Source organism: Spermophilus citellus (genome assembly GCF_964194105.1).
Source record: "Spermophilus citellus genome assembly, chromosome: 9".
NCBI classification, from domain to species: domain Eukaryota; kingdom Metazoa; phylum Chordata; class Mammalia; order Rodentia; family Sciuridae; genus Spermophilus; species Spermophilus citellus.
In genome coordinates this window covers 66,652,824-66,676,453 of record NC_138191.1, presented here as the reverse complement: position 1 = coordinate 66,676,453, position 23,630 = coordinate 66,652,824, and the positions used below count along the sequence as shown (strand labels likewise).

Genomic DNA, 23,630 nt, shown 5'->3' with positions numbered 1-23,630 from the left:
AAAAGTTTTAACTAGAGTTATTTTATTTCTTCATGTAAAACTCCAATAAACCAAAAAAAAAAAACCCTATTATAATAAGCCAGATATTCAATTCGATTCATTCATTTAAAGTTGGCATTATAAAACTGATATAATGCTTTCAAATACGACAGAAGCAGCAGTTGTTTGCCTGGTTCTTTATATTATTAATTGTAGCTACTGAATAAATTCTTAAAAGTTTGTAAATATACTGGAAAAACAATATGTAAAGAAATAAGGGCAGTCACATGATTGTTTTGTTTCTTTAGAGTCACAATAAGTACTAAGTATAAATTTACTTACCTTGGTGAAGAACTTTCACGTCATCACTAGATCCTTTCAACACAACATATAACGTTGGGTATTCAATGATCACTTTGTTCTTCAAATTGTCTAGGAGACTTTTATAAGGATCCAGTTCATAATATCTTAGTAATTAGAAGAGCAAAACACAAACAAATATATCCTTAGCATTCAAAATGACTAATAACTAAAACATACATCAGAGAATCTCTTACATTAAATATTTCAAAAGTGATGATATTAACTGAGTAGCCATTATTTATAAGTTTAATGCCGTCTAAGAAAACCAGATAAAAGAGCTATTATATGGAGGTTCCAAAACCAAATCAAAAGTGTATCAAATATTCTAACATTAGGAAATTTTAAATTAAGTCATTGATTTTCATATCAAGCAGGAATAAAGATTCTACATGATATTTATCTTTAATGTATTATAATTTTATCTTGGATAAAAGAATGACCAGGTAAAAATTAAAATTTCACAATTATATTTACTTTGAGCCTTAAAAGTAAAACAAACTAACTACCTTATGATAAATAATTTCTAATATATGGTGGAAAATAATTGGCTACAAAATATTTCTATAAAAAATCAATTATAATTATAAATGGTTTCTAAAAATTTATATTGCCATAAAATTAAATTTGGTCTTCCTTTATTCTGAAAGAATAGGTTTAGGGCTGGGGCTGTAGCTCAGCAGTAAAATACTTGCCTAGCATGCATGAGGCACGGGGTTCAATCTTTTATTTGTTTAAAAATAAACAAATAAAATAAAGACATTCTGTCCATCTACAACTATAAAAAAAATTAAAAAATAGGTTTAGGTTGATTTTTTTTTTTTTTTGTACCAGGGAATGAACTCAGGGCCACTCAACCACTGAGCCCTATTTTTTATATTTTATTTATAGACAGAGTCTCACTGAGTTGCTCAGCACCTCACTTGTTGCTGAGGCTGGCTTTGAACGAGATCCTCCTGCCTCAGCTTCCCAAGCCACTGGGATTACAGGCATGCACCACTGTGCCTGGAAGGTTTAGGTTTCTGAATGAGGCAAAAGCATAAAATTTAAGCAATACTGAGAGTATCAGTCATGGTATTATGATATAACTGTTAAATGTGTTACAGGTAATTAGATACAAATATTCATTAAGGTATGAAATCCTCAAATTGTTACTTCATAAATTTAAGCTGAATAAAGGTGCATCTCTTTTGCTATAAGTAAGCTTTTACTTGCATTTTGGGGTGGGAGAAAAATGCAAGCTAGCTCACCAGCAGTGGCATACACAAATACGTTAGCATATGAGTATCATTTCAAGTCAAAGAAGAAAAAGTTGAGAACATGTCCACCAGTACAGCACAGAATTCTTCAGCTTTCTTCTCCTTCTCTACCAATGACAGATGATATTTATATGTGAAAAACTTATCCTGACAGTTGTAACTCCATCCTTTCCCCTCCCCCTCAAGAAAGCACACTGGGATACAAGTGTTCAAGAGTGAGGCTTTCATCAGGATACACTTTGAATCTGCTGTAATTTTAAGAGTAAATTGTTCACAAATGTGTGTATTTCTTAATTAATAAATTGTTTATACCCTAACTCAAAGCTGAGTATGTAGCACACTACTCAGAACTTTAGTGCAGTGATTTCTCTATGTTCCAAGTTTGTTCTGGGCAATAGTTTTCAAATAGGGGGAAACACAAGGCTTAACACAATGTAAAACCAAGCCTACTATAAAACCTGATGTCTTTTTAAGAAGTAGGTGACAAGTGAAAGAACAACTGTAAACCCAAACTTCATATGTTCTTTTCTGATCACTCTACCCCTTGAATTTAAATGTTAATTTTAGAATCACAGAATATTATTTTGAAAGAAACTTAGAATAGAAAATAACCTAAGTTTTCTACACCAGCCATCCTAGTGTCCGTAGACCATAGAATGCATACATCATTCTTTTCCCTGTGTAATATAATACAGATGTGCTTAAAATACTTTAAAAGTGGTTCCAGCATTCCAAGATTAATTGCTTCACATCTTTTAAACATTATTTCTCTTTGAAATATGCATTTTTTAAAAGTTAGCAGTAATTACACAAAAAGAAAAATGAGTTATATTAGATACCTGAGGAAAAAATTAACTTATGAAGTAAAATATAAAATGAGAGAAAACAAGACTTGAATTCTTAAACAGGAACTTTTCAAGCAGCAACTTATAACATGTGCAATAACTAATCTGCACATTTTAACTGAATCATGAGGCTTCTATTAAGAGACATTTTCAAATAAGGTAATGTTTTCTACTTATTTCAGGGTTTTTTGTAAATAATTTTCAGCATATACTTAAATGCTTTAGGTGTGTGTGTGTGTGTGTGTTTTTTTGTAGTATTAAATCTGTATGGGTTTCTCTAGATCACCAAAGCTGAAACAATAAGAAACAACAAAAAGAGTTCTTTAAAAGCCATATGGGAATCAGAAACTACTATTATTGTTGATACAATATAAATTATGTTCCCAGCAGAGGAATGTTCAAATACATTAAAAAATTACAAGCATGTGTTTTCAATCCTAAAAATTAATGATTATGCTTCCTTACTTTAAAAAAAATTGGGTCCCTATTTTATGTGCCAAGATTGTAAAGCACATTAGGATACAAAAATTTTTAAAAGACTTGTCAACCCAAAGAATTGTTTTTAAAACAGTTTATTCAATTGCAATGAAAACCTGGTTATGTTGAGTGGATTTGATTAGAATCACTGGATTTTAATTGGTGTTTATCCTAAAACGTTGCAAACTTCTAATCATAGCGATATTGCTATTGAGTTTATGTTAGCTTCTAGTCCACAGCTTTCCAATCTGTTAACTGAAGAAGTTGGAGTTCATTAAAGAGTGTTTTAGTTGAAATTCTGAACTTCTTACATTTTTGTACTATTAGTGGTAACTCTTAATCTACAGTTATTACCTACCAGATATTTAAAAGTACATTATAGTATCATGTTAAATAATGTAAGCCAATCCCAAAAAACCAAAGGCCTAGTGTTTTCTCTGATAAGTAGATGCTGATACATAATGGGTTTAGGGCAAGGGAAGAATAGAGGAACTTTGGAGTGAGCAGAGAAGAAAGGGGGTGGGGCGTGGGGAAGGAGTTGGTAGAATGAGATGAACATTATTACCACTATGGATGGGTATGATTGCACAAATGGTGTGGACTCTATGTCATGTACAACCAGAGAAATAAAAAGTTGTGCTCCATTTGTGTAAAAAAGTAAAAATTAATTTTAAAAAAGTTCATTATGGAGATTATTCATAAAGAAATACTCATTATGGACTAGTGATATGGCTCAATGATAGAGTACTTGCCTAGCATGAATGAAGCCATCAGTTCAATGACCAGCACTTAACCTCAACACCCCCTAAAAAAAATGGTGGTGGTGGGCACTGGGATTGTGGGTCAGAGGTAGAGTGTTCACCGAGCATGTGTGAGGCACTGGGTTTGATCCTCAGCACCACATAAAAATATTGTGTCCACCTACAACTAAAAAATAAATATCTTTTAAAAAATGGTGGCAGTGGGGGGGAGTTAACATTATTTATGAACTTGGAATTTAGTTAAATTAACCAGTAACTTTTAGTGGTTGCTTAGGTTTGGAGTCTAATAATGAGCTAATGTCCTGGCTCCAACATTCACTGGTCTGTTATTCTGAACCAGTTACTCCTCTAATTCCCAGTTTTCATACCTGAAAGGTAATGACAGTACCACCTCAGAGAGATACTGTGAGGGCTAAGTAATAAAACACAACTTCTAGCTCATTTAAGCCATGAACACATCAGTTTTTCATTTGTATTCACCTGAAATAATAAATTCTTATAAATTTTCAGGACAAAGTTACTCGACTTTTTTTTTTTTTTAAAGTAACAAAGAATGGCACTTATTATGTAAGCACTGAAGCACACATCTGCCTTTATATGCATTTTGCATTTTAAATGTAGACTTACAACTTTCAGTACAACCCTCAAACCATTATATTATTATTATGTTTATATCTAAGCCTCTAAAAGTATTTTGAATGTTTTGGTGTCCATTATCTTCAAGTAGGTTTTAAGAGTTCAGCTTTGTACTATTCAAAACAAAGCTTTAGCTTGTTTGCAAGATATTAAGTCACTGAATCCTAGGGGACAGCTTTATCTTTTCAAAATTTTCACCAATTCTGGTGTTTCCATTAGTAGAATGACTCTGCTACCACAAGACAAACTACTTAGGTTTGGAAGAATTAAGATACCAACATTTGTATTTTTTCTTACCCTCAGGGACCCCTCAGACATTTCCTCTTGTTATTTCACTTGCTCACCCACACAGGCCTCACTAGCTGACCCTGTTCCAGGCAGCCTCACAGGGGCATTATGAGGGCAGCATGGCTCCCAGGCTCAACAGGTGTTACAGTGACTGACATTATATAAATAAAATCTTGATACCCAAGGGTGTGCTTTTAATCTTGGCTCTCTCTTACTAACTTTCAAAGAAACGGGCTAAGTTCTTGAACTTTTTTCTTTGCATTTTATTAGTAAATGAGAGTACCTTTTCACAACTCAAAGACTATGGAGCAGGATTCACAAACCACTTTATTTCCCATTTGATCAATGATGATCTTTGGATCACCACACCTTCTACTTCCTAAAAAATACTAAAACCAAGTTTGAATTTTTCCATATTTAACAATCTAATAGCATTGAGTCCATAGCATTTTCCCACCACAAAATAAAATTACTGGATGAGGTGATCTCCAAGATTTCTCCAACTCTAAAATTCATATTTTTTGATTCTTATCTACCAAAAGTAGCATTTAACCCACATTCTAGTATAGTTGTATTTATTTATCAATCTAGGTTTCTGGGTTAAAAGTATAACTACCTGATTCTCAAAGTACAAAGTTGAGATACAGGTTTAAAAAAAATCTTAATAAAGCATAAACCAGTTCATTGTTATCTGATGGCTAAATAAATTTTTAAAGAAAGGCTCATTCTGGTACAATGGAATTCACTATAAAGTTTCTGAATCAATTATAAATTAAATATTGGAGATTCACACTTTAACCCATACTCTAGTACAAAAGTACTATACTTTAATTGAGTAGAAAGAGAATGAATTAAATGAATAAACTGATTTTCAAAATCCAAATGAAAAGGAAAAAAAACTAGATTTGTTGATGAAGACTCAGACTAAAGAAAGAAAAACGGAAAAAGTTAAATTAAAACATAAAACAAAACTAAGTACAGAAGGACACCACATTTAAAATGTGACAATCTTTGCAAGTTGTAACAGCCAAGACACATTAGAAACAGCTCTCAACAAAGTTTTTTTTTTAATTTACTCAATCTATTAGTTTTCATATTTAAAAAACAACATAGTAAACGAATTAAATAAATATACTTGTGTACTTTGTTTTGGGATTTTTACGTACCCATGTCAGTAAGGATTATACACACTAAACAAGAAACATAAGTCATGAGTTAGTTGTGCAGTACAAACACATACCTCAATTTATAAAGCTCAATAGTTCAGATCTGCACTAGTAGATTATGAAAACTATGGATATGGTGTACTAATATTTAAAAACATGCTTTAATGAGAGGCTTCTAAGATTGATTCGTATAGATATTATTTCTTGGGAGTCTTTACTTAATGCCACTGGTAAGTTAAAGGGGATTTAACTTTTCTTCTTTGGTAGGAAAAATTTTTTTATAAAGATTAAATGTAAGTGAAACTGTTTCTAGAATGTAACTTTCTAAACTAGTACCAGTGATAAGATTTTATACTCCAAAAGTAATTTAGCATCTCTAAGCAGGGAAATAACATACTTATCAGAAATTATGTTTATGATCTATGATGAGACTAGTAGAAGAGGCATGAACTTTGCAGACAAACAGACCTAAATTCGAATCCTGGCCTTATAACTGTAACTTGTTTTTTTTTGTGTGTGTGTGTAAGTCAATTTCTTGGAGCCTAAGATTCCTATCTTATAAAGACATACTATACATTTTATTTCAATCAATGCATATTAAAACAAACACACTGGCGGGCATTTATTCTTCAACTGATTTCTCAAATATTTATTTAGTGTCTACCTTATATAGGTGTTCTATAGATAACAGTTCACAGAAATAAATCCCACAGTGATATGGGATACCAGAAAAACAAAGCAAATACTTCACTGGGATAAATGTCAGAATAGGAATCTAAAGCTAAATACTTAGTAGACATCCCCTCTTATTCTGTATCTACCTCCAAATGTTCTTTCAGGCGGTGGTGCTTTCTGTATGTAAGTACTGGATAACTCTAGCTTCCCCCTCCCCTCCTTAGTTGGTTCTTTTTCTTCTTTTATTCCTAGCTTTATTGAAGTATAACTGTCAAATAGGAATTGTAATTGAGACAAGAGTCTCACTAAGTTGTCTAGGTTGGACTTGAACTTTTGGTCCTCCTGCCTCATCCTCCGGAGTAGTCAGGATTACGGGCATGTAGCACTATACCTGAAGCAATTTCTTTTTCTTGATGGTGAAAATACTTAAGATGTATCCTCTTCGCAAATTCCAAGTATACTGTACAGTATTATTAATTAGTTATTCAAATCCTTTCTTCTTTTTGCATTTTAAATAGTCTTACTCTTGTTAACAAAACAAATTCTCCCTAGGCTGAACTGAATGCAAGAGTTTTATCAGTACAGGCTCCTACATCTTTATTAGGATGCGTCACTTTGCAAAATCTGATAAGATGCCTAAGAGAAACTTTCACTTAAGGATTGGCTAAATAGTTCATGAGTTAACTACATCTTAAAATGATACTACCTTAGAGTTGGCAGGGACTTTATCCAATCTTTTTAAATCTTCATAGTTAATATACTGAGTTCCCAAGAAGTATCCAGCTCAGGGTAATGCAAGGAAATAGAGAATTGGGACTAGAAAGCAGATCTGTGAATTCCTACATTCAACTGTTTGCACGTTTCACGTTTTAAATACATGTGCAACATGTATTTACTTAGTCTACCAAGTTCCAATACTGTTCTTAGCACTGGGAATACTGCAGTGAACTATATTATTTACTAGAGCTGAAAGGACAAAGGCTTTCCAGGAAGAAAGTATTTTTTAAGGTTGAGACAAGAATACCCTAGGTCTATAGTTACTAAGCAGAGAGTTAATATGGTTAATAAACATCAAATTGAGACAATTCTCATGCTTATAATAAGTTACAATGAATGAGAGGTCTAATTAGAGAGTAGGTTGAAGCTGTTTGGCTAAAATGAAATATCTGAATCACCTAGAAATTTCAACTACTGTCACCATTTCCTCTAAGAAAATACAAAGTTGGCCATAAAATATTCTATAATTTAATTACAATGGATACATTTAGTAGATGAGCACTAAGAGTTATTTTTCAAGTTAAAAACTCTCATTTTAGTGCAATATTTCACAATTCTCTTAAAAATGATTAAAACAGTATATACTTAAAATAAGATCATTGATATGGAAATTGTAGACTTGTAATCTGCTGAGAATTTGATCACTAGGTTACTTTGGATCTACTCTGAAGTATACTCTTTCTCTCTCCCTTTCTCCCTTTGTCTTTTTTTTTTTTTTTGGTGCTGGAGATTGAACCCAGGCCTTGTGCTTTTGAGGCAAGCACTCTACCAACTAAGCTATATTCCCCAGCCCTGAAGAACAGTCTTTCAAACTAAAGCTCTCAAGTTCAAAGTCACTGAGATTTTAAAAGCTGTGTTTGAATCTGTTTTGTAAACACTCAACCAGCTGTGCCAGTAGCTGTACTTCAGCTTCCTTAGAGATAATTTTACAATTCTTCTCATAAAACCACTTTACGAAGAATGCCACGTGTAAAGCCAATTCTATCCCTGGAAGCGTGTCATCTCTGACACGATAAAAATGTTTAGTATACCATTCTACATATTTCCTTTATGTGTGTGGATATACTTTAGGTTTATCCTAACATTTTTCAATCCTTAAATGATACCTTGTTTCCTTTGTTCTACAATCTAGATCCAAAATGTGGTCAAAGATTAATACTATTCTAAGAATATACTCATCCCAACCATAACTAATTTGAAGTAATCACCAATCCCAAATTACATAACAAAGAACTGTGCTTGGGTTTCACATAATCTAAGAACATGCTTCATGGCCATTTATAGCACTGAGAGGCATGTGCTATCTTGCAAAGAACATGCTATAAAGCTTTGCAGACAGGCAGGTAGGCCGAGATTTAGATCTATGTCCCACCATTCAATGGTTGTGTGGCAGTAGGCAGGGCTCTCCATGAAATTATATGTTTTAATGCATACATAAACACAACTACAATGTATATAAAAAGAACATAATAGCACCTCAATAAATAGTTAGGCACCCAATGTAGGGTTGCCATACTCCATATTCCATAAGGACATCAAAAAGCTTCTAGATTTAATCCAGATTTTAACTCATTCTCACAGCAATTTTTTTTTTGTGTGTGTGTGTGTGTAAACTCTAGACAGAACAATTGGACAGAAGAAAGAAATTAAAGGGATACAAATAGAAAAAGAAGAACTCAAAGTATCCCTATTAGCTGATGATTCTATATTTGAAGACCCCAAAAACTCCACCAGAAAACTTGTAGAACTCATAAATGAATTCAGCAAAGTAGCAGGATATAAAATTAACATTCATAAGTTTATTCCTATACATCAGTGATGAATCACCTGAAAGGGAAATTAGGAAAACTACCCCATTCACAATAGCCTCAAAGAAAAGAAAATATTTGGGAATCAACCTAACAAGAGGTGAAAGACCTCTGCAATATAAACTATAGAACACTAAAGAAGAAACTGAAGATGACCTTAGAAGATGGAAAGATCTCCCTTGTTCTTAGGCACATTAATATTGTCAAAGGGCCATACTGCCAAAAGCACTATACAGATTTAATGTAATTCCTACTAAAATCTCAATGACATTCTTAATAGAAATAGAAAAAGCAGCCTTGAAATTCATTTGGAAAAATAAGGGACTCAGAATAGCCAAAACAATCCTTACCAAGAAAAGTGAAACGGGAAGCATCAGGATACCAACCCTTAAATTATACTACAGAGCTATGGTAACAAATATGGTATGGTATTGGCACCAAAACAGATATGAAGACTAACAGTACAGATTAGAAGACACAGAGACAAACCCACACAAATACAGTTACTTCATACCAGACAAAGGCATCATAAACATACACTGGAGAAAAGTACTTATTCAACAAATGGTGCTGGGAAAATTGGAAATCCATATGTAATAACATGAAATTAGAGCTCTATTTCTTACCCTGCTCAAAATTCAACTCAAAGTTGATCAAGGATCTAGGCATTAAACCAGTGACACTGCACCTGCTAGAAGAAAAAATAGGCCCAAATCTCCATCATGTCAGCTTAGGAACGACTTCGTCAACCAGATTCCTAAAGCATAAGAACTAAAATAAAGAATCAATAGATGGGATGGTATTGAACTAAAATGTGTCTTTACAGCAAAGGAAACAATCAAGAATGTGAAGAGAGCCTACAGAATGGGAGAAAATCTTTGCCACCTGAACTTCAGATTAGCATTAATCTCCAGGATATATAAATAACTCAAAAAACTTAACATACACACACACACACACACACACAAAACAACACAAAACAAAACAAAAAACACAACCAAATAACACACTTAATGAGCGGGCAAAGGAACTGAATAGACACTTCAGAAGAAGAAATATGAATGGTCAACAAATATATGAGAAAATGTTCAACATCACTAGTAATTACAGAAATGCAAATCAAAACTATACTGAGATTTCATCTCAATCCAGTCAGAATGTCAATTATCTAGAATACAAGTAGGGCTAGGGTTGTGGCTCAGTGGTAGAGTACTTGCCTAGCATGTGCAGGGCCCTGGGTTCGATACTCAGAACCACATATAAAAAAAAGAATACAAGTAACAATAAATGTTGATGAGGATGTGGGGAAAAAGGTACACTAATACATTGCTGGTGAGATTGCAAATTGGAGCAGCCACTCTGGAAAGCAGTATGGAGATTCCTCAGAAAACTTGGAATGGAACCACCATTTGACCTAGTTATCCCACTCCTTGGCATACACCCAAAGGACTTAAAATCAGTATATTATAGTGACGTGGCCTCATCAGTGATCATAGCAGTTCAATTCAAATAGCTAAGCTATGGAACCAATCTAGGTGCCCTTCAATAGATGAATGGATAAAGAAAATGTGGCACATATACACAAGGGGATATAAGCCATAAAGAAGAATAAAATGATGGTATTTGTTGGTAAATGGATGGAACTTGAGACTATCATACTAAGTGAAATGAGCCAATCTCCAAAAACCAAAGGCCGAATGTTCTCTCTGATATGTGGATACTGACTCATAATGCGGGGAGGGAGGAATGGAGGTTCACCAGATTGGACTGTAGGAAATGGGGGGAAGGGAGGAAAATGGAAATGGGAAAGACAGTAGAATGAATCGGACATAACTTTCCTGTGTTCATATGTTCAATGTAACTCCACATCATGTACAATCACAAGAAGGGGAAGTTATAGTTGTATGAATGATACATCAAAATAAATTCTAACTATTATGTATAACTAAAAAGAATAAATAAAAATATAAGAAAAAAATAATTTATGATGTATTGTAAGTTTTGATGACATAAAAGGAAACTTAAACAATTTTTAAGTAAATTCATTAGAATCTAAAACTATGCAAATTGATATATCAATAAGATCCATTTTAAAATACTACAGACAAGCTCTCTTCTCTAAAAGAAATCTTGATCAGTTTCCTTTTCCCTTGAACTCATATATCCACTCCAATTCTTCCACAGGATTCTATTTTAAATAATGTTTATGTTTGAAAGTCTTTACTGGTTACATAATTATATTTCTCTGTAACAAAAATGTATATTTAAAATTTTAATTTTATTATTTATAACTTTAAGGCTTCAATGTTAAGATTTCTTCTGGACTGAATAATTTGAGGTTATTATCAGTATAAAATTGACCAAAACAACACAAACATTAAAAATATTTAAAGTAAAACTTTATGGGAAGTCATCTTTTTTCTTGGTACCACGGTTGAACCAAGGGCGCTCAACCACTAAACCATATCCCCTGCCCTTTTATTTTGAGTCAGGGTCTTGCTAAGTTGCTTAGGGCCTTGCTAAATTGCTGAGGCTGGCCTGGAACTTGAAATCCTCCTACTTCAGACTCTTGAGTTGTTGGAATTATAGGTGTGTACCACTATGCCCAGCAGGAAGTCTTAAGACAATGAACAGGTACTAATGATAGCATTTTCTACTAGTTTCTATTGATTTTTAGATTAAGTATTTCCTCTCATTTATAAACACATTAACAGAATCAAATTACAATAGGAAAACAAGAGAAAGCTAAATTCCATCTGGAGAGCAAGCCCTTGTTCTTTACTAACCCTTCCTTCACCACAGTTATTTTTAAGAGACATACCTAAAAGACAGAAATGACTACATATGTATGAAAAGATATATGAAAGTATTAACACTGCTCTCAGAAATTCTGGAATTTCTTCAGTATTCTCTAGTATATTTAATTTTGCCCCCTCACTATCAAAATAATTTTAACTTTAAAAATACTCTATCAAATCTAATTTTCCATTCTAGTTCAATTAGACAAAGGGTAGAGACTAATATCTTTTTTTTTTTTATTAGAGAGAGAGTGGGGGGGAGAGAGAGAGAGAGAGAGAGAGAGAATTTTTAATATTTTATTTTATTTTTTTTTAGTTTTTGGCGGACACAACATCTTTGTTGGTATGTGGTGCTGAGGATCGAACCCGGGCCGCACGCATGCCAGGCGAGCGCGCTACCGCTTGAGCCACATCCCCAGCCCGAGACTAATATCTTTAAAAAATATTTTTTAAAAATTTTACTTATAAATGGATACAATACCTTTATATATATATTTTTTATTTATTTGTTTTTGTGGTGCTGAGGATCAAAACCAGTGCTTCACACATTCGAGGCAAGCGCTCTACCACTGAGTAACACCCCCAGCCCATGAGACTAATATCTTTAAGGATGTAAAAATGTGGTTGAAAAAATCCATTCTAATATTAAGTGACATATTTCTTTATGCAACTTCAACAACTCAACTGAATAAACATCTATATACTTACATAGAAAATATTAAATATTCTACGGGATCCAAAAGCTTGAGAAGTTTACCACCTGGCCATTGTTTTTCAAAGTGTACTCCAAACGATAACTTACTCGTGTCCCCAGAGATGGTAAAAACATGTAGATTTTAGGGTTCTATATAAGATTTATTAAACCAGAACCTCTGTGGATGGGCTGGAAGCATACTTTTTCAACAAATATCCTAGATAATTATGATGGACAATGATATATGAGAAGAACTGTTGCGAGAAGAGAATATATGTTAGACTAGAGAAATGTCTATTGCACAGGAAAAAAACTGGCTGATAAGAGCATGGGTTAAGTGAAAACTAAGGAGGGATCTGGCAGGACTATGTGGTGAGGCAGGCAAGAAACCTGGCTCTTAAAATCAAATAGGGTTGAGAGCTGGTGTGCTGGCAAGCAGAATCCAGAGTCCACTTTGATTCTGAGCAAGTAAGATGAGTTAAGAGCTTAGCTGCACTCTATGACAGTTAGTGGGTATTAGTAAAAGCCAAAGAGAATTCAGTTTGAGCTTCACCTGAGGCTTTTAAGTAGGCCAAATCAATTTCTCTTTAAGGGAATAGGAAAAAGTATCTTACCTCTTAACTTCACAGAATATGATTTAAATCATATTAAAGACCCATAATGTTCCAAAGAAAGTAAAGTAACCTAAGTTTTTTTATTTAAAAAAACACCTTCTAAGCATGGAAATAAAATCATCCAAAAGAAACAGCTTGTACCTTTTCTGGTTGCTTTTCAAACAAAAAAAGTTCCAAAATTATTAACAAAACTAGCATAATAGGAAACAACTAATAAAATATGTACAACTACAACAGGGTAATAACCTTTTGAAAAGTGATGGTTTCTGTAATATTCATGAAATCAAAGCCTCGATAATTCTTTAACTGTGGCTGGGTTTTAAAGCATACACCCTTGACTTAGGGTGTAACTGGTTTGTGCTTCCATCAAAAAATAATTCTGGGTATCCATTGCAGAGATACTCATAACCTCCATTGAGCACTGTGCTAGTCAGTTTTTCCTTACTATGACCAAAAAATAACTGACACAAAAAAGGAAAAGTTTATTTTGGCTCACGGTTTCAAAAGTTTAGGTCAATGGTCAGCTGGCTCTATTGCTCTGGGCCTGTGATGAGGCAAAACATCATGGGGGAAGGGCATGGTGGAGGAAAGCTGTCAGCTTGTGGCAATAGGAAAGCAGAGAGAGAGAGCATTCGAGGAAGGGGCCAGGGATAAGATATAGTCCCCAAAACATGGCCCCAGTGACCTTCTTCTTCCAACTATGCCCCATTAGCCTATAGTTTGAACTACCTTCCAGGAGTCCACTTAGCTATCAATGGATAGATCCACAGAAGAAGTCACAGTCCTCAAGATCCAATTATTTACCAAAAGCCCCACTTCTGGACATTGCTACATCAGGGACCAAGCTTTTAACACATGAGCTTCTTCTGGGGGACATTCTAGATCCAAACTGTAACAGGAGACATTTATGTGTTATATTTTAAATACATGTCTATTGCAAGCTTTACCACATACTCATTTCCCCTCCTGGACTGTGAGAGCTCCATGAAGGTTAGTCTTTTAGATATCTATTACCTCTAACTTGGAACAGTGCTGGCACACAGAAGGGGCTCGATGAATATTAACTGAATAAATGAATAATACAGGTTTGGTTAATCTTGTTTTCTTTCTTCTTCTTCTTCTTCTTTTTTTTGTACTAGGGATTGAACCCAATGATGCTTAACTACTGAGCCACATCCCTATCCTTTTGTATTTTTATTTTGGGACAGGGTCTTGCTCAACTACTGAGGCTGGCTTTGAACTTACAATCCTCCTGCCTCAGCCTCCTGAGGCACTGTGATTACACGTGTGTGCCACTGTGCCCAGTGAAGACTTGATTAACCTTCGTCCACTGATACTTTAGGTCAAGTTCATATATCAAAAAGCTTGCAAAAAAAAAAAAAAAAAAAGCTTTCCCTCTGAGAAAGTATTATATTTTTTTCAAAGTAACTTGTTAATTATACTGGGTCCTTGTTAAAATCTCTCTCATTTTGTGTTCTGAGAAATGAAGCCTTTAACTGGTTAAATGATTAAAAAAAAATCACAAATGATCAATTATAAAATCCTTTAGAGGAAATATCAACACACTATGGTTAGCAGGTTAAACCCAGACCCACTGTTTTCATCTGTACTGTTTTACTGGAACAGTTATGCCCATTCATTTACATAATCCAGAGCTGCTCACACACTATGATGGCAGAGTTGACTAACTGTGACCATATGGCCAACAAAGCCAAAAATATTCACTATGTGGCCATTTACATAAAGTTGTCTACATCTTGCTTTAGAATATTAAAATCGCATCAAAACCTAGTATACAGCATGGAACACACATTTAAATGAATTAGTATACTACTTATTAAAGAATTAAGATTTAAAAGGTACTAGGGAAAGGTCACTGACAGCACAGTAGGAAACAAAGATGAAGGTGTCTAAGGCAGTCACTTGTCTTCAAAAGGGAGTTTACCATCACATGTGTTAAGTTTTATTGTGGTAAATATGTAACAGGATTGTAGGAACCTATGGGAAGTATAAAACATCTTTTGAGGTGCAAAGCATAAGGAAATTATGTCCAGTTTGGAGGAAGGGAATGGGCTCATTGTAGACACTAGTAAACAACAGTCTAGCTAGAAACAATGAGGAGAGGACACATAAAAGACTAGTAGAGAGGTCAGTTAAGTATAGAATAGTAGTAGGAGAGAAGCCAAGAAGTCAAAGATGCTTCTGGCTTACTAGAAGAAAAATCATGACAGTAATAAGTACCATTATTTGTTGATTGTTTAGTAAATGCCAGGAACATAGTCAAACCATTTAATACAATATACATACTAGGCAGAAATAGTATGTTACAATGAGATACACTGAACTTAAGACTTAATGAAATATGTAAGTAAAGATAGCTGGATACCAGTATTTGGTACTTAGGGGAAAGGCTGAAAATACATCTATTTTGGAAGTCAATTGTTCAGTAATAACAGTTGATGACATCTTGAACTACTGAAATTTCATATTCTTGCAATATACAATCTATGCTAAAAAAAAAAAGGTATAACTTACATGACCAAGTACCTGCTCCCTTATGCTCAGTGGTGACTGGCCTTGGGAATATAGCTAATATTGAACTTAGAATGCATTCCAGAAGTATAAGAAATTTTTTGGTTGAAATAAGTTCCTATTAGGGATCCAACATGGCCTCCAGCGAGGAAGCAGCGATTCCAATGTCTCCACATTAACGGGATCAGAAAGACCCATTGGAACAGCTGCAGTCTACCTACTGAGGAACTTCTAGCAAAATTCCGTTAAGAGGGGACCTGCCGGGAATTGGTAGGTTTATTAGAAGTCTCAGTTTGTCCCAGACAAGTGGATCTTCGCTGCCCACGCGGGCGCAGAGGTCCAGTCCCGCAGCCACCAGCCGCTTCTGCAAGCGGCCGGTGGCCCAGAGCAGTGCGGCCCGCCCAAACATGCAGACGGCAACCGCCATCCCGGGGAGGCCCTGCTCTCGCTCCGCGAACGGCCACCCCGCCCGCCCGGATCTTAGCCACGTGGCCGCAGCTGCCCGGCTCTACAGGCAGCGAGAAGTGTCCCCGCCTGGCCCAGCAGACAGCCCGTGCCCTCCCGGCTCTACTAACAGCCCCACCCACACGGCGAACGGCTCCCCCCCCCCGCCCCCCGACAGCATGAAGGGAATCTAACCAACCCTTTACGAAATAGCAAACTGGGAACTAAAACCAGAGATTGTGTCAGACCAGAGACAAGCCAGTTCCACCCCTCCCTTTGGACACTCCGGCAAGGAGCCAGGGGCCCGCCATAGCAGAGAGGGGAAGTCACCAAAGTTCAGCCAAAGAGATTCCTTCCCAGCGGAATCTACTTTAGCAGGTGTGTGACTCCCACCCACATCAGATACAAACAACCGGGAAACTTCAAAATCTCTCCGTGGGCGTGACCGTAAGGGCCAAAGGACTCTCGACCCCCAACTCCCCCTACTGCCAGTGACGTGGGCGTGACTGCAGGGGCAGAGGGAAGTAGAGAAGACTCCCCACCCCCAAGTCCCCCAACCGCGAACTGAGAGGGTGTGACGGTAGGGGCGGAGGGAAACAGAGGACACTCCAGACCCCCAACTCCTCCTACCGCCAGCAGAGTGGTTGTGACTGTAGGGGCTGAGGGAAGTAGAGGGGATCCTCGACCCCAAGGCCTATTACCACCAGCAGCAATACCAATGGTCTTAGCTGCCAGATTCCAAAGGTGTGCCCACCAAAGGGGTCTGGAAAAATTAAACAATTGACTCCCAGACCACAGCTCCACAGCACTGGGGCTTAGATGAATGACAGAGAGAGTGCTCAGTAGTTAGGGAAATAGAGCACTCGATGGGGCTGAAAGTGTAACCAAATCCTTGGGGAACTGCCTCCGGTGAGCAGGACCTGGTTGGCTGGCAGGAGGAAGGGGAGGAGGGGCCGTAGAAGTGAAACGGCTCTGGACCAACAGGATTGAGAGACTCCCAGGAACCGCCTTACAGGGATTGCTGTTGACACATTGAGGGCAAAACTCAGCCCGGAGGGCACAGCTTTGCCTACGGGAAGAGAAGAAAATGGATCTCTAAGACCTAATTTTATTTCCTATTTCATTTTATTTTTTTCTCTCCCTTTTCCCTCTCTCTCTCCCCTTCCAAGTTTTACTGCTCTTTCCATTCTCCTCTATGCTATCTATCTCCCTCTCCTTCTTTCTTTTCAAGAGCACCTACCTTCCCCTTCCCCCCAACTTTCATCCCAAGCATTACGTCCTCCATTTCGCGTAACTGTCTAAATGCAAATAGGTGTGCGCCCCCCCCCCCGCAAGGTAGGCGGACCTGCAACCCACCAGCAGGTCAGGCCCAGCAACCTGGGAGTGGCAGAGCCGCCCCACGCGCCTGCAAGGTAGATGGACCTGCGACCCACCAGCAGACCAGGCCCAGCGGCCTGCGGAGGGGCAGAGCTGCCCCCTCCCCCCGCGCCAGCAAGGTAGGCGGAACTGTGACCACCAACAGAACAGACTCAGTGGCCTGCGGAGGGGCAGAGGTGCCAACCACGCCTGTAAAGTAGGCGGACCTGCGACCCACCAGCAGAATAGGCCCACCAGATCAGGCCCAGTGGCCTGCTGAGGGACAGAGCCGCGCCCTCCACCCGCGCCTGCAAGGTAGGTGGATCAGCGACCCACCGGCAGGTCAGGCCCAACAATCTGCGGAGTGGCAGAGCCACCCCACGTGCCTGCAAGGTAGGCAGACCTGCGACCCACCAGCAGACCAGGCCCAGCGGCCTGCTGAGGGGCAGATCTACCCCCTCCCCCCGCGCCAGCAAGGTAGGCGGAACTGTGACCACCAACAGAACAGGCTCAGTGGCCTGCGGAGGGGCAGAGCTGCCAACAACACCTGCAAAGTAGGTGGACCTGTGATCCACCAGCAGAGTAGGCCCAGCAACCCGCGGAGGGACAGAGCTGCCCCACGCGGCTGCAAGGTAGGCGGACCTGCGACCCACCAGCAGATCAGGCCCAGCGGCCTGCTGAGGGGCAGAGCCGCGCCTTCCCCCCGCGCCTGCAAGGTAGGTGGATCTGCGACCCATCAGCAGACCAGGCCCAGCGGCCTGCTGAAGGGCAGAGCTGCCCCCTCCCCCCGTGCCAGCAAGGTAAGTGGAACTGTGACCATCAACAGAACAGGCCCAGTGGCCCACGGAGGGGCAGAGCTGCCAACCATGCCTGCAAGGTAGGTGGACCTGCGACCCACCAACAGAACAGTCCCAGTGGCCTGCAGAAGGGCAGAGCCACCTCCCGCGCCTGCAAGGTAGGCGGACCTGTGACCCACCAGCAGAACAGGCCCAGCGGCGTGCCGAGGGGCAGAGCTGCCCCCCCCCCCGCGCCTGCAAGGTAGGCGGAACTGTGACCACTGACAGAACAGGCCCAGCGACCCGCAGAGGGGCAGAGCCGCTGCCCGCGCCTGCAAGGTAGGTGGACCTGCGACCCACCGGCAGAACAGGCCCAGTGGCCTTCAGAGGGGCAGAGCCACTGCCCGCGACTGCAAAGGAGGCGGAACTGCGACCACCGATATGACAGGCCTAGCGGCCCGCAGAGGGGCAGAGCGACCGCCCGCGCCTGCAAGGTAGGCGCACCTGCTACCAACCAGCAGAACAGGCCCAGCGGCCTGCCAATGTGGTAGGCACAGTGCCCCAATTGGAGGAGGAGGAGAGCCCTTGCCCGCACCTGCGCGGGAGACTTTGCAACTATACAAGAGTAATACAAATATATAGGGGGAAAATTCAATAACACAACAGTCTCAGTAAGCAGAAAGAAACGCGAACAGTATGAAGAGACAAGGAAAGAAAGGACCACAAGCAATGCAGGTCAACTCAACGTTAGAAGAGGTAATATCTGCAGCAGATGGAATGTCAGATAAAGAATTCAGGAGATACATGCTTCAGATGATCTGGAGTCTCAAGGAAGACATTAGACAGCAAAATCAGACAATGAAAGATCTCTTCAACAATGAACAAATCTAGGAAGCAAAAGATCAACTATACAGGGAGATAAAGGTTATAAAAAACAAACAAACAGAAATCCTAGAAATGCAGGAAGCAATAAACCAACTTAAAAACTCAATTGAGAATACTACCAGCAGAGTAGAACACTTAGAAGATAGAACATCAGACAATGAAGACAAAGTATTTCAACTTGAAAAGAACATAGACAGCTCAGCAAGACTGCTAAGAAACCATGAGCAGAACATCCAAGAAATATGGGATAACATTAAAAGACCAAACTTAAGAGTCATTGGGATACAGGAAGGCACAGAGCTCCAAACCAAAGGAATGAGCAATCTATTTAATGAAATAATACGAGAAAACTTCCCAGACTTGAAGAACGAGACAGAATCCCAAATCCTAGAAGCCTACAGGACGCCGAATGTGCAAAATCATAAGAGATCCACACCTAGACACATTATAATGAAGATGCCCAACATACAGAATAAGGAGAGAATTTTAAAAGCTACAAGAGAAAGGAAGCAGATTACATTTAGGGGTAAACCAATCAGGATAACAGCTGATCTCTCAACACAGACTTTGAAAGCTAGAAGATCCTGGAAGAACATATTTCAAACACTGAAAGAAAATGGGTTCCAAACAAGAATTGTGTATCCAGCAAAATTAAGCTTCAAGATGGAAGATGAAATTAAAACCTTCCACGATAAACAAAAGTTAAAAGGATTTGCAGCTAGAAAACCATCTCTCCAAAAAATCCTCGGCAAAACATTACAGGAAGAGGAAATGGAAAATAACAATGAAAACCAACAGTGGGAGGTAGGACAGTAAAGGGGGGAAAATAATCAAAGAGGAAAACAAACCATATTCAGTAACATAAATAAACAAATATGGCTGGAAGGATAACCCATATCTCAATAATAACCCTAAATGTTAATGGCTTAAACTCACCAATTAAGAGACACAGGCTAGTAGAATGGATCACAAAACATGACCCAACAATATGCTGCCTACAGGAGACGCATTTGATAGGAAAAGACATACACAGACTGAAGGTGAAAGGTTGGGAAAAATCATATCACTCATATGGACTTCGGAAACAAGCAGGAGTGTCCATACTCATATCAAATAAAATAGATTTCAGCCAAATTAATCAAAAGGGATAAAGAGGGACACTACATACTGCTCAAGGGAACCATACACCAACAAGACATAACAATCATAAATATATATGCCCCAAACAATGGTGCAGCTATGTTCATCAAGCAAACTCTTCTCAAGTTCAAGAGTCTAATAGACCACCATACAATAATCATGGGAGACTTCAACACAACTCTCTCACCACTGGACAGATCTTCCAAACAAAAGTTGAATAAGGAAACTATAGAACTCAATAACACAATTAACAACCTAGACTTAATTGACATATATAGAATATACCACCCAACATCAAGCAGTTACACTTTTTTCTCAGCAGCACATGGATCCTTCTCAAAAATAGATCATATATTATGTCACAGGGCAACTCTTGGACAATATAAAGGAGTAGAGATAATACCATGCATCTTATCTGACTATAATGGAATGAAACTGAAAATCAACGATAAAAGAAGGAAGGAAAAATCATGCATCACTTGGAGAATGAACAATAGGTTACTGAATGATCAATGGGTTACAGAAGACATTAAGGAGAAAATTAAAAAATTCTTAGAGATAAATGAAAACGCAGACACAACATATCGGAATCTATGGGACACATTGAAAGCAGTTCTAAGAGAAAAATTCATTGCTTGGAGCTCATTCCTGAAAAAAAGAAAAAACCAACAAATAAATGATCTCATACTTCATCTCAAAATCCTAGAAAAAGAAGAACAAAACAACAGCAAAAGAAGTAGAAGGCAAGAAATAATTAAAATCAGAGCTGAAATTAATGAAATCGAAACAAAAGAAACAATTGAAAAAATTGATAAAACTAAAAGTTGGTTCTTTGAAAAAATAAATAAGATCGACAGACCTTAGCCATGCTAACGAAGAGAAGAAGAGAGAGAACTCAAATTACTAGCATACAGGATGAAAAAGGCAATATCACAAAAGACACTTCAGAAATATAGAAGATAATCAGAAATTATTTTGAATCCTTATACTCCAATAAAATAGAAGATAGTGAAGGCATCGATAAATTTCTTAAGTCATATGATGTGCCCAAATTGAGACAGGAGGATATAGACAACCTAAACAGACCAATATCAATTGAGGAAATAGAAGAAACCATCAAAAGACTACCAACTAAGAAAAGCCCAGGACCGGATGGGTATTCAGCAGAGTTTTACAAAACCTTTAAAGAGGAACTAATACCAATACTTTTCAAGCTATTTCAGGAAATAGAAAAAGAGGGAGAACTTCCAAATTCATTCTACGAGGCCAACATCACCCTGATTCCTAAACCAGAAAAAGACACTTCAAAGAAAGAAAACTACAGACCTATATCTCTAATGAACCTAGACGCAAAAATCCTCAATAAAATTCTGGCGAATCGGATACAAAATCATATCAAAAAAATTGTACACCATGATCAAGTAGGATTCATCCCTGGGATGCAAGGCTGGTTCAATATACGGAAATCAATAAATGTTATTCACCACATCAATAGACTTAAAAATAAGAACCATACAATCATCTCGATAGATGCGGAAAAAGCATTCGACAAAGTACAGCATCCCTTTATGTTCAAAACTCTCGAAAAAATAGGGATAACAGGAACATACCTCAACATTGTAAAAGCAATCTATGCTAAGCCTCAGGCTAGCATCATTCTGAATGGAGAAAAATTGAAGGCATTCCCTCTAAAATCTGGAACAAGACAGGGATGCCCTCTCTCACTACTTCTGTTCAACATAGTTCTCGAAACACTGGCCAGAGCAATTAGACAGATGAAAGAAATTAAAGGCATAAAAATAGGAAAAGAACTTAAATTATCACTATTTGCAGATGACATGATTGTATACCTAGCAGACCCACAAGGGTCTACAAAGAAACTATTAGAGCTAATAAATGAATTCAGCAAAGTGGCAGGATATAAAATCAACACGCATAAATCAAAGGCATTCCTGTATATCAGTGACAAATCCTCTGAAATGGAAATGAGGACAACCACTCCATTCACAATATCCTCAAAAATAATAAAATACTTGGGAATCAACCTAACAAAAGAGGTAAAAGACTTATACAATGAAAACTACAGAACTCTAAAGAGAGAAATTGAAGAAGATCTTAGAGGATGGAAAAATATACCCTGTTCATGGATAGGCAGAACTAACATCATCAAAATGGCGATATTACCAAAAGTTCTCTATAAGTTTAATGCAATGCCAATCAAAATCCCAATGGTATTTCTTGTAGAAATAGAGAAAGCAATCATGAAATTCATACGGAAAAATAAAAGACCCAGAATAGCAAAAACAATGCTAAGCAGGAAGTGTGAATCAGGTAGTATAGCGATACCAGACTTCAAACTATACTACAGAGCAATAGTAACAAAAACAGCATGGTATTGGTACCAAAAAAGGCGGGTGGACCAATGGTACAAAATAGAGGACACAGAAACCAACCCACAAAACTACAACTTTCTTATATTTGATAAAGGGGCTAAAAGCATGCAATGGAGGAAGGATAGCATCTTCAACAAATGGTGCTGGGAAAACTGGAAATCCATATGCAACAAAATGAAACTGAATCCCTTTCTCTCGCCATGCACAAAAGTTAACTCAAAATGGATCAAGGAGCTTGATATCAAATCAGAGACAAAGCATCTGATAGAAGAAAAAGTTGGCTACGATCTACACACTGTGGGGTCGGGCTCCAAATTCCTCAATAGGACACCCATAGCACAAGAGTTAATATCTAGAATCAACAAATGGGACTTGCTCAAACTAAAAAGTTTTTTCTCAGCAAAAGAAACAATAAGAGAGGTAAATAGGGAGCCTACATCATGGGAAGAAATCTTTACTCCTCACACTTCAGATAGAGCCCTAATATCCAGAGTATATAAAGAACTCAAAAAAATTAGACAATAAGATAACAAATAACCCAATCAACAAATGGGCCAAGGACCTAAACAGACACTTCTCAGAGGAGGACATACTATCAATCAACAAGTACATGAAAAAATGCTCACCATCTCTAGCAGTCAGAGAAATGCAATTCAAAACCACCCTAAGATATCATCTCACTCCAGTAAGATTGGCAGCCATTATGAAGACAAACAACAACAAGTGCTGGCGAGGATGTGGGGAAAAGGGTACACTTGTACATTGTTGGTGGGAATGCAAATTGGTGCAGCCAATTTGGAAAGCAGTTTGGAGATTTCTTGGAAAGCTGGGAATGGAACCACCATTTGACCCAGCTATTCCCCTTCTGGGTCTATTCCCTAAAGACCTAAAAACAGCATGCTACAGGGACACTGCTACATCGATGTTCATAGCAGCACAATTCACAATAGCAAGAGTGTGGAAGCAA

General features: G+C 37.9%; 1 protein-coding gene across 2 annotated transcripts in view; it reads right to left on the bottom strand.

The window, feature by feature from the left end:
• The window catches only part of ZNHIT6 (zinc finger HIT-type containing 6), a 72,689-nt gene that overhangs the window by 7,178 nt on the left and 41,881 nt on the right, over window positions 1–23,630 (bottom strand). For both annotated transcript variants that reach the window (XM_081306565.1, XM_081306566.1), the window contains exon 9: window positions 322–446. In XM_081306565.1, coding sequence (XP_081162691.1) covers window positions 322–446 — 125 coding nt within the window. The remainder of the gene's footprint in view (window positions 1–321; window positions 447–23,630) is intronic.